This window comes from Hirundo rustica, chromosome 5 (assembly GCF_015227805.2).
Source record: "Hirundo rustica isolate bHirRus1 chromosome 5, bHirRus1.pri.v3, whole genome shotgun sequence".
NCBI lineage: Eukaryota > Metazoa > Chordata > Aves > Passeriformes > Hirundinidae > Hirundo > Hirundo rustica.
The window spans coordinates 32,884,185-32,896,345 of record NC_053454.1 but is presented as its reverse complement, the minus strand read 5'-3'; the positions used below and the strand labels follow the sequence as shown (position 1 = coordinate 32,896,345).

The following is a 12,161-nucleotide window of genomic DNA, read 5'->3' as shown; positions in this document are numbered from 1 at the left end:
ACACAACTCCAGGAGTTAAGATTTTAAAATACACCAAGACTCACAAAATTGGTCATAGAAACAGCAGTAATCAGAGGACTGTAGTACAGCATTCATCCATCCTGGCACAGCTACAATAACAGCAAGAACAGAAGAGTAGGTGGATGCTTAGAATTGCTTTGCCACAGCAGCTGGTGCTGATAAGGAGAAAAAAAAAAAAAAAAAAAATAGAGTCATGCTAAAATCTTGCTGCAGACATGAAACCCTGCAAACCTTTGTGGCAGAACTGCTAAGTATACAGGTCCACTGGTACCTTTCTGTCCTTTTTGCTGTCAATCATTTTCTTCCTCCTTTTTAAACAAATCCCAAAGTCATATCTGTGTTGTCCTTGGTTTTAAAATTCACTTTTCTTTGGACATGCTTCTGTGTGAGGAAGGGTTTTATGTTTTCAAAAAAATGTTTCAGATGTGTTGGGCAAAAAATTCCATGACTAAGTACAGTGTCTGCATCGCTAATGATCAGAATTGGTTTTGTGCGTTTTTTTCCAGGGATAACTTGGAGGCAGTCTCTTCTGTTTGGTGGGTTTAGGGTTTCACTATTACAATTAGTTTGTGTTACAATTAGTGGAGTTCCACCACTCTTAAAAGAATTATATCCCTTGTGGTATCACAGAGTTGTGATTGCAGCTAGATTGACAGGACATTGTCTTGACAAATATGTAGAATGTGGAATAATACCTAAAATGGGATGTGGAATGTACAAAAAAGGATTAAAGAGTGGATGCATACTGGGGGTTTTTTGCTGTGATATAGTAGCGCCACCCTCTCCTCCCTCTGGCAGAACTGTGGTCACAGCCTCAACTGCAGTGTTTCAGAAACTGGATCCCTGCGTGTAAAAAAAGTTGGTGAGGGAGAAGACTGAAGCTTTTCTGCTTTATTCATGCCTAAACATGCAGAAGCTCTGGGTAGCAAAATTGCAATCATACCACACAAATTAGTGTAACAGCATGGGCCCATAGCAGCTGCGAAGCAGGGCTTCCTCCTGAGACAGAAGGAGACACAGAGGACTGTGGAGAACTGGCTCTGCAGGAGCACTTGTGGAGCCAGGAGGCAGGAGGTGTGGAGCCCGCTGTGCAGCCCAACACAATTTATTATGAGTCAGTTTTCTCTCACATCATGAACATTTTCCTGGTGTCCACTCTCAGCCTTAGAGATTTGCTGATGAGAGACTTCCTAAGCCAAGAGTGGGATCTTTATGCTTAATATCCCCTGGAGCTTTTTATTCTATTAATTTAGCTGCCTTTTATTTAAGACATGTAAACTTTTAGGGTCCACCAAATCCTCTTACCATGGGCTCTCCAGCTAAGGACACACTGTGAGACCAAATACCTTCCTTTGGCTGCATGAATTCGTGCAGAGTCCTGTGAAATGCTGCAGAGGGAAGCACATCTGTCAGGCTTGTAAGAGGAGAAGGGAGCAAATGTCCAGTTTCACTGGCAAGTCTTTCAGACTGCTGAGGAGATTTCTACTTAAACTGCAGTTTGGAAAACAGCCCTCAATAGACTACTTTGCAAAAGATAATTGCTAGGTATTATAAGAAAATGCACTAAAAAATGCATTCCCTAAGTAAAACTACTGAATGAGGCTAAATACTAGTTCAGATCTCTTGTCTATTCAAGCATTCACCTTTCCTGGCCTATAAACACGGTGCTTCAGCACAGTGTGATGTGTCTCCTACCTCAAGAAGCCTGTACTCTATTTTAGAGAGAGTGCAGACCAAATTTCTCCTCTCATGTACCAGTGACCTCACATTTTTTCAGTCTCAAAGCTGAAATGATGTCTTTATACACACTGCTGCCTGTGGGTGATTAATGCTGATAGACATTCATGGAAGAAGTAATTTTTAGAAGGACTTTGAAGACAGGGAGGTCTTCTGTAGGCTATGGCACTATCCCAAGACTGTAGAGAGGCAGAAAAAAAAAATGTTTAACAAAACATAAGAACAGCTTTGAGGGGATATATAGTTTAGAGTGCACATAGTGAAGGGAAGAGAGACAGAGACAGAAGCAGGAGGAGTATTTTCAAAAAAATCTGTATATGGAGAATAGTCTAGGTGATCTGATAGCTGAAGAATTAAAAGGTTGGCCTAAGCAAGATAAAAGCAAATGGAAATAGATCATTACAGCTATGTGCATGTGTGTGCTCACTTTCAGTTCAAAGCACTTACTATTATTCAGCATAGACAGAACAAGTTAATTTTTAGACATTTGTCTTTACAGGAGCCAGTGTGTGTATGTAACTCCATGTTTTGCAGACTACTGAAAGTGATTAGGCAATACTGAATGAGTCAATAAGTCACGGGCTGGGGATTTCATTTCTTTGCATTTGTTGTTATTGGTGGAAGGCAGAAGCTTAATTTCATTTCAGGGCACAATGAAATTTCATAAACGCTGCAGCTTTCCAGCTGCTGGCTGCTTGTCCCTGTACTATTTTTGAGATCTGCATAGTGCTAATGGATGTTTTCTGGCTAGAAAACAAATGTAGTTTTCACTTGACAGTTATTCAGTGGCTCAAATTGTGCCTTTCTCCCATAAATTACTGGGAGTTTCTATCAGCTAAAGCCTCCTTGGCTATTTAACCTTCACCTGAAAAGAAATGCTGAGGTTAAGCCTGTTGTATCAGCTCAGAAGGGAGCCATTAGACATCTACATATGGCAAGTTGGAGAGTTTCTGTTGATTAAGTAGTAATATCCTATGCACTTCCAAACGGGGCGGGGGAGATGTTAATAAAATGAGAAAATACATTTAAATTGTCAGGTGTGTTTTTTTGGTTTGATGTGGATACACTACTTTCCATGAGAACTCATCCCGATTTCATTTTTGTTGGAATTAATTAGAATGTACATCTTCATATTTATGAAAAGAGCTTTAAAACTTCTGTTTGGAAATAAATAATTGTGCTAGGCATAAGTTACTTACTTTTTGATTTGATGACTTCTTATTCCAATGGCTGAAAAATATGATTGAGACAGTGTTAGATGGGTTGAAGAGAGGTACTTTAATTTAGATTTCAGTAGTATAAGAAAAAAATTTATTTTAACTTACAATGAAATAAAATTTAATTGCACATTTCACATCTTGCAATGTGTTTATATTTGAAGTGTTCGCAAAGTTTCTTAAAGACTAAGGCAATCACGTAAATGGGTATAATTTAATTTGCAGTCTATGTAGGTATCAATAATTCGTGCATTACATAGTGATCGTATTAAATGATCGCTGCATAAATTAAGGTTTTGAAAATACCTTCCGACTATTTAGCACATTGGCAATAATAGATTTGTAACAGACAGAAATTTAAAGTAAGCCTACATTAGATTGTTTTCAGACATGCTGTACAGCAGTCTGCAATAGCAGAGCTTTTTAAGAGGTGTTAATCACTGTGTATTTGATTTCATTAGTCTTTTCACTTGGTTTCATTCTGAACCAACATGTTAAAAGTCTTAAAACCAAATAAAATCCTATTTACGCAACACATTTTTTTCTGTGTTTTTGTAATTGGATAGCTATAAAAATCTGTCCCTGCTAAAAGACATAGTTTGTTCACAAGTTGTTCCTGTTGGTCTCTTGTTGCGTTTTCCAAGTGGCAGTACATAAAAATGTGTTACATTAGCGCAGTTATGTATTTACAAAACGTGAAGTATAGCATCCTGTGAACAGATGTTTGGCTACCACCAGACTGGTGGATCTGTTTAAGCAGCGCTTTTGCAAACATCAGAAGTGACTGTTCTGACACTCTGCTTCAATCTATGAGGGGAGCATCTGAAATTACCTCATGTATTTACATGACCTTATTTCAGCTCTTCATGCCATAAAATAGGTCAGGAATCCCAACTGCAGTGGGTTAAGTTCCTACATCATAATATATCAACACAAAAGATAATCTCCAGGGCTGTTTTTTTCGCCAGCAGAGAAGAAAAGACAGTAATTCTCAATTATGTGGCACCAGTGGAGAGGCAAAATGTACGTTTCTGGGAAAATGGTTAGCAATATATATTTTCACTGTAATAAAGACTGTGCTGGCATAGCTAGCAGTTTTGTGCCAATGTGTACAGTTATTTGAAATACAACTCTGACTTAAGAAGAATGGAAAATCTCTGCTTGGTCTCTGGTGGAAGAGATGACATTTCCTAATGTGTTAAATCATGCGTATCATGCATTTGAAAGCAGTGGATTAAACAAATACTTATGAATGATGTCTTATCTCTTGCCTGTGAACTCATCATTCAAACTCTGTCTTATCTGTTTATGAATTACATAAATTATGAACCCTAGCAGCCTTATATAAACTATATTAAAACAGATAGGATAATACCAACAAAATGTAAGTGAGAGCTGGGCTCCTGCTGAAAAATCTGGGACTAGATCAAGGCTCCCAGAACTTTCAGAAAGTTTTTAACTCCATTATTTTGATTTGGATTATTAGAGAGACATTTGCAGTCTCTAATGAGAGAGCCTGAACTGGCCTGAGAGCATCAAAGACAAAATGGACCTTCTTTCCCCAGAGGATTCATGTAGACAGGGCTGCCTGTGACACAGACGAGAAATGTGGACCAAAATCATTTTGGGACCATGACCTGTGCATGGAACATCACCATTGATTTTAACTCTGTCTGCGTTACTGCACACTGCATGGGAAATAGACAGTTTCTCCTTCATCCAATGTTAGGTGCAATTAACTACAGCATATGCAATGTGTGATTCCATTTTACAGCAACAACCCAGCTCACAGGTACTACCTCGCAACCGACCCCGTGACGGGAGATTTGTACGTTTCTGACACAAACACGCGCAGGATTTATCGGCCCAAGTCACTCACTGGTGCAAAAGACCTGACCAAAAATGTTGAGGTAATAGGAGGAACAGGGGAGCAGTGCCTGCCGTTCGATGAGGCAAGGTGTGGTGATGGAGGCAAGGCAGTGGAGGCAACCCTCATGAGCCCCAAAGGTAAAAAGAGTTCTCCCTCTGTAACATCCAAAATAATACCGAAGTTCAGAGCTAGGGGCATGATCATGTTTAATTACTGAATTCAATAGCTGGCTCAAAAATGGGGGATTTGAGTGATTTTTTTCCAAGTAGAAAGTCTGTCAAGGAAGAGAGCTACAGGGGACTGATTTTTTTTTAATCAATTAAGGTTGATTTTTTAGGAAGTATTTGGTTTGAGTGGTTATTGAGCATTTTTAAGCGCTCAATAAGAGCATTTATGTGTTTGGCAGGCAGCAGTGAATATCTAAAATGAGCATTGCTTTTGGTTCCATTTATCCCATGTTTAAAGTTTAGTTAAAAGCTAGCCCCTTCCCAACACGCAAAAGCAAATGAACAGCAAATGCAATCAACAGTAGTAGATTTCATGCTGAATATTGGTTTGTCATGCAAAAATACATTAGCAAGCTGTATTACTGCCTACTGCCAGAGACCAGATTTTACTGCCTACAATTTCCACTAGAAACATGCTACCTATACCCTTAGTTATGGATAATGTATTCGCTGTTAGTACAACAAAAAAAACCCTAATTTCTATTTGCTTCACTGAAGGAATAGCAATAGACAAGAATGGGTTAATCTACTTTGTTGATGGGACCATGATCAGAAAAGTGGATCAGAATGGAATAATATCGACTTTGCTTGGCTCCAATGACCTCACCTCAGCACGACCTCTAACCTGTGATACCAGCATGCACATCAGCCAGGTATTTTTCAGTTGCTGCTAATTTGGAAAGCTGAGCTGGGGATAGAAATTGGAATGCAGCTTTTGCACCCCTTAAAATAAAACTGGGTGGAGTGTGATGGATATTTAACAGTAGGTTTGGGGGAGAAAGCAACCTGTTCCACAAGCATGAATTGCACTGTATTCTTTTAGCTATAAACACTGCTGTATTCAATTTTTCTGCCCATAAAGTTCAGTTTGGTTTAGAACAGCAAAACTAGCAGCAGGAAACATTAAGCCTGGTAGTAAATACTGTGGAAGTGGCATATTTGTTAGAACTATCTCAGCATGTTGATGTTTTCTGAATTGCTGACATCCCTAGCCTAGTAGAGTGAATGTAAGGATTTACGCAAAACCCCTGTATTTTTCTATTTGTCTTTAAAACTTGTGTAGGTAAGAAGGGACATGTCAGTAGTGGTATGTTTGAAAAATGGAGTACAGTGTTTCATAATCTCGAAGACTTTTGCTACTACAAGAATAAAAGATGAATACTGTTGACAAGTATTTAGACTTTGATATCTGTCTCTATAGTTATTTATGCATTTATGATACAGAAAAGTATTGCATTTATTGGAGGGGAAACAGTCTGTATTATAGTTTCAATGCAACTGGCTTTCTTTTCAACAAAATAGTTGCCTGAATATTGTTCCACTTGCCTCCCTGAAAGCTTTAGTTTGCTGCATGGGTTCATGCAAGTTCTTCAGTCATGATTGCTTATGGCAGATGGAGAACAACCTTACAGCAGTGTCTAAAACTGAAGGTTAATTAATTCATTTAATCTGCACTGGTTAACTGTTTAACAAAACACTTCTATTTGTTTAGGTTCGTCTGGAATGGCCTACAGATTTAGCTATCAACCCAATGGATAACTCCATTTATGTTTTGGATAACAACGTGGTTCTGCAGATCACCGAAAACCGTCAGGTTCGCATTGCTGCAGGGAGGCCGATGCACTGCCAGGTTCCCGGGGTGGAGTACACGGTGGGCAAACACGCTGTCCAGACCACACTGGAGTCAGCCACTGCTATTGCTGTGTCCTACAGCGGGGTGCTTTACATTACCGAAACCGATGAAAAAAAGATAAATAGGATTAGACAGGTCACAACTGATGGAGAGATCTCTTTAGTTGCTGGAATACCCTCAGAGTGTGATTGCAAAAATGATGTTAACTGTGACTGTTACCAAAATGGAGATGGCTATGCTAAAGATGCCAAACTTAATGCTCCTTCCTCCTTAGCGGTGTCTCCAGATGGCACCTTGTATATTGCTGATCTGGGAAACATTAGGATACGGGCTGTGTCAAAGAACAAACCCTTAATGAATTCAATGAACTTCTATGAAGTTGCTTCTCCAACTGACCAAGAGCTGTATATCTTTGATGTCAATGGTACTCACCAGTACACTGTGAGTTTAGTCACCGGAGACTACCTGTACAATTTTAGCTACAGTAATGACAACGATATTACTGCAGTTACGGACAGCAATGGGAATACTCTTCGGATCAGGCGGGATCCCAACCGGATGCCAGTAAGAGTGGTCTCTCCTGATAACCAAGTCATCTGGCTGACCATTGGCACCAATGGATGTTTGAAAAGCATGACTGCACAAGGCCAGGAGCTGGTCTTATTTACCTACCATGGCAACAGTGGACTTCTGGCAACTAAAAGCGATGAGACTGGATGGACCACTTTTTTTGAGTAAGTACATGAAATGAAGTCATATGCCTTATAGTTTTACTGAGTTCTACAGGAGCATTTGAAATATTTCTGGGTGAAGTAACTGTGAAGTTGACCCTTGATAAAAAAAAAAGCACAGAAAGATACTTTTAATTTCCTGTGCTGTTTTCCTCTGTCTTACTTGTCTGACTTCTGAACATTGGGTCTGAATAATTTTGAATTCATTATTTTGAACTTCAGTTTTATATATTGAAATAATAGTGAGACAACATTTCACTCTTGTCAAGAAATTTGTAACTCAGACAACCATGAGTTTGTAGATTTGCATCAAAAACTAGATTTTCATCCCACTTGCTCATTAGATTGACATTCTTCTGCTGCAAATACTGACAAGAAATTTGTCTTCACTGTTCTTCTTTTTTTTTTTCTTGTTTTTGGTTTTGGTTTGTTTTTTTTTTTCTTCTTCTTTTTAAGTAAAAGCATTTCTGCATGGTCTTTTGCCCAAAAATAACACTTGGGTGGGTAGTAAAATGTTGTATTCACTGAGTGGCACACAGGAAGGATCTCCTGGACAGCACAGCAGGCTTTCACACAGGTGGACCCGGTTGGAGGAAGCTGAGAAAAGAAATGTGGGCCATGGGGAAAGTGTCATTCCTGTAGGAATAAACTGAAAACACAGAAACCACCGGCACCATGTCATGTACAGGTGCAAGCACAACAGCAAGAGGTATTTCTGGAACAGTAGGACTTGTAATTTTACCAGTCTTAGAAAAAATCTTTTCAGTGAATTGCTTTAGCCTGTGTTACCCTCATTAAGTCATCAATGCCTGTTCATAACAGACGGATTAGCAAAGCATTTTACAGAATGCTCAATTATATTGACTAAGGAAGATCATGACAATTTATAGATTAACTGGTAGAACCAGAGAATTCACATACAGGCTTTGTAGGCAACTTCCTCTCCAAATGATCTGAACTGCCAACTGATACACTAAGCAAAACATAACAAAAATGCATGTTAAAATGGAAACCATTATTTCAAAAAAGGTCAATGTAGAATTAACACAGATTTTTTTCTCAGTTGTCTCTGCCAGCTGGAAAAATACGGATATTTTTGACTCACATGAAAGACATGCTGAAGCTGGGTAAAAAGGTGTCTATGGAGGAGTGGAAGATGTAGTGTTAGTCTGATAAGTAAAACTGTTAAGAGGGCCTCTGGTTGAACTATTTGGGATTATAAAGGGCATCATGAAAATTCAGTAAGTCCCTCTTCTTTTTTTTTTCCTCCTCTCCTTTTCTTGGATCTTTATGATGAAATGCAGTAGCGACTGCTGCCAAGGTCAGGGCCTAAAAGAAAGCTTTCAATTCAACACACATGATAAAGAAAATAAAGTGCCAGTGTCAGGCAGTGGCGGCAAAGCCAAACATCTGTGTTCTGAGATAACTTCATTTTTCTGTCAGTGTACATTTGGCTGCGGCAGTGTGCAGGAGGACTCTGAGCACCTGTATCTACTCTCCAGCCTTTACAGATGCCCATCAGAGACACAAGAGCAGCAGGTGCTGCTTCACTGCATATTGTGTCCTGAAGTGGAGACAGGGCTAGAAATGCTGATCCCTGACAAAGACAGCAGGTGGGATGGTACTGCTGCCAGTTTTAAGGTGTTCTTACAATAAGCTGTAAATTGGCAGGGCTTTGGTAGCGGGCACCTTCCCAAAGCATTAGCACACATCTGTAATATTTAACTGTGCTTCGGTGCATCCGCTGTGTATCTTTTTAGGTCCTGCCAAGAGGACACAGAAGCACAGCCAGGGTACACAGAGGAATGAGAAAGTGTTCGATTGGGAGGACAAGAGTTCTCCTTCTCATGAGTTAGCCCTGTCCTGTATGCTGAGAGACCAAAGCACAGCTTTAGGTGGGCTGGGAATAGCCATCCATTTCCACAGAGAGTAAAGTCAGTGTCTAACTGTGACAGACACAGCCACTTGTTTCCAATGGGCAAGTTGGGCAAGACAGTCACTTTGGGGGACAACGAAGTCCCATACAGAAATTAAGGCATTTGCTGGGTACAGCAGGCACTTTAAATCATGCTGGCATTGTACTGGCTAATTGAGGACCTAGTTTTAATCAGGGCAGTAATTTCTCACCATGTTGCCTATGTAGTTTCTATGTAGCCTACTGTGGTGTACCACAGTAGCTGGTGGCTCCCAAATGTATCTTAATAGCATCCATGTGATGGCAAAAAAAAGTGGATATTATATTCACTCTTCAGTGGATGACAGGCCTATAGTTTTCATCATAGGGAGAATTTAGGGTACTGTGTGTCATGAAGTACATAGCTATTTCCTGAGTCTGTAAATGGCCGTCTTTCACACCTGATCTGCTTTCATGCAGACTTTCTGGTCTGAGTTAGGTTATATCCAGCTGTCTTACAGAGAGCCCAAAGGGCAGGCTATTCCCCTCAGTAAGTATTAGTATTATTTCCAAGCTGCTGCTTATGCACTTCCTAAACAATTACCTCCAACCAATGTCTCGTTAGAATTCCCAAGATGAAGTAATTATGGAAAAAGCTGGGCAATTTCACTCTCCCCAATTTTGCAAGTATATGAGGCTTTTGCAGAAGCCAAGGTATTTATCTCCTCCCCGTAGCCACGGTGAAGCAGTAATCTGTTTAATTGCAACAAGGAAGATTCAGATCAGACATTTGGAGGAACTTCACGGTGAAGATTTTGGAGCCCTGGAGCAGACAACAATGATAGTGACCCCTTGCCCTTCATAGACTGTCTTTAAAAACAGATCAGACATCTTTCAGGACCAATGCAGGAAGAACAGATCCTGCCCTGGGGTAGAGGTTGGACTGCATGACCTCTCAAGGCCCCTTCCAGTAATGTTTTCTATGATGGTCTGTACAAGTTAAAACCAAAAATAAAAAATTATACTGATTATGTAAAGCTACAGGGAATAAGGGACAGGGGGAAGGCACTGTGTTATTTTTCTTGCCAAAACAGCATTCTTAAAAACATCCATCAGTCATCATAGCTGCTTGTTTCTTTTGAACATAAAATCCCCATACATCAAATCTATGTCTGTGTATTTCCCTTTTGAAGGAAAAAATGGTTGTGAACGCAACTCTTTCACCATTTTTTTATTCTAAGATCAAGTATTATTATGACTTTTTGGTGCTGATGATTTGTAACATTTAATCTGACGATGCTGGGTTTCGAGAGGTTTCTGCTACTATTGCCAAAATAGATGGACACCGAGAATTATCATAGAGGAGTTTGTGTGGGGGTGACAGGATGTACAAGTGTGTATCTCTCTCAGCTTCTGCATACTCATCTCTCTAGGTAGCGTGGGCTAAAACATTTTCAGGTGAAATGTTTTCTGTTGAAAAAATGAAGCCTTGTTAAAATGGAAAGGTATTCCTCAAGCATCAAGTGAGGAATAAGAAATTATGAAAATAAATCATTCTGACTTCATAGCATAATATTTCAACTGCATTGCTGAATGCATTTTCTTTTAGTATCAGTTTATTTATTTTATTTACTCTATTACTCAAATTCTCAAACTATTTTGAGAAAAGGATAGAATTTATATTCTGTGGTGAATTTAGACCTTCTTTGCACTCACAGTTTAAAATCATCTGTTTGAATGCTCAGTGGACTATAAATGCCTTTGTTAACTAGCTTTGAGTATAACTGAGTTTTTTCACCTTTCGATTGTCACACATCTGTTTAAGTGGCTGAAGATACACAAAGGAAAAATACTGTGGTCTTAGTAATAAAAAATTCAGCCTTAGGAGCAGCTCAGGAATAGCTTTGTTAACTATTCTGTGCAAATCTGGTTGTGTAAGTGGAGCATGGATCCAAAGAACTTATTTCAGCTGAGTTCTCAGTGGTTTGAGAGCAGGTTTATGAAAATTATTCAATCTTTCTTTTTTCCTTTTTCAGAACTTTTCAGTGCAAAGGGGAACTATTTGCAAAAAACATTGCATCCCAAAAATTGGCACTCACTGCTCTGGCACGTACTAAAGCATTTGGTCTTGTTTCTCTTCATGGCTTTTTTCCACAGTTTAAATCACACTAATATCAGATCCAAAAGAAATTTACTTTTTTATTTAGTTTAGCATGGACACTAATTAATCTATAAGTTTATTTTATTTAGTTGCCTCTTTCCCTGAAGAAGGGAAGGACTGACTCACATGAATTTTTTTTTTTTTTAACATTCTTTTTGGTTTATACAGTGAAATTTTAAGTACTAGCTTGAATTACTTAGGATATAATATAATCTATTTTCTTTGTTTACAGACTTGGGGGATTTTTAATATCTCTATGGCAAAATGGATTTTTAAATTTCTATTTTGCTAAGGGTTATAGTGTACTGATCAAAACTGACACCTCCTATTTCAGGAATGTGTGCTTTTTTAAAGCACCATTGCTCAAATTCATAGTAACTGTTACCTGTTTTCAGAGGTCTAAAAACTTGCTGAATAAAACTGATATTAACAGAGCATTTACAAAAATGATTGGAAATGCATGCATGCTAAAAAACCAGTGGAGCCATATGAAGCTAAAAGTTGCCCAGATTAGGTTTTATAATGAAATTATAGTATTAAACAAGGTATAAAAGTAATCAGCCTAATCAAATTCTCTTACAAAATTCTGAGATATCTGAGCTGGAAACTATTAACTATAACTGCATATTATGTATGCATAAAATGAACATTTAAACAGACAAATCTTAAA

General features: G+C 38.8%; 1 protein-coding gene across 8 annotated transcripts in view; it reads left to right on the top strand.

Annotated features, from left to right (window-relative positions):
- The window catches only part of TENM3 (teneurin transmembrane protein 3), an 844,329-nt gene that overhangs the window by 802,689 nt on the left and 29,479 nt on the right, over positions 1 to 12,161 (top strand). For all 8 annotated transcript variants that reach the window (XM_058420808.1, XM_058420807.1, XM_058420806.1 and 5 more), the window contains 3 exons: positions 4,750 to 4,982; positions 5,571 to 5,725; positions 6,565 to 7,439. In XM_058420808.1, coding sequence (XP_058276791.1) covers positions 4,750 to 4,982; positions 5,571 to 5,725; positions 6,565 to 7,439 — 1,263 coding nt within the window. The remainder of the gene's footprint in view (positions 1 to 4,749; positions 4,983 to 5,570; positions 5,726 to 6,564; positions 7,440 to 12,161) is intronic.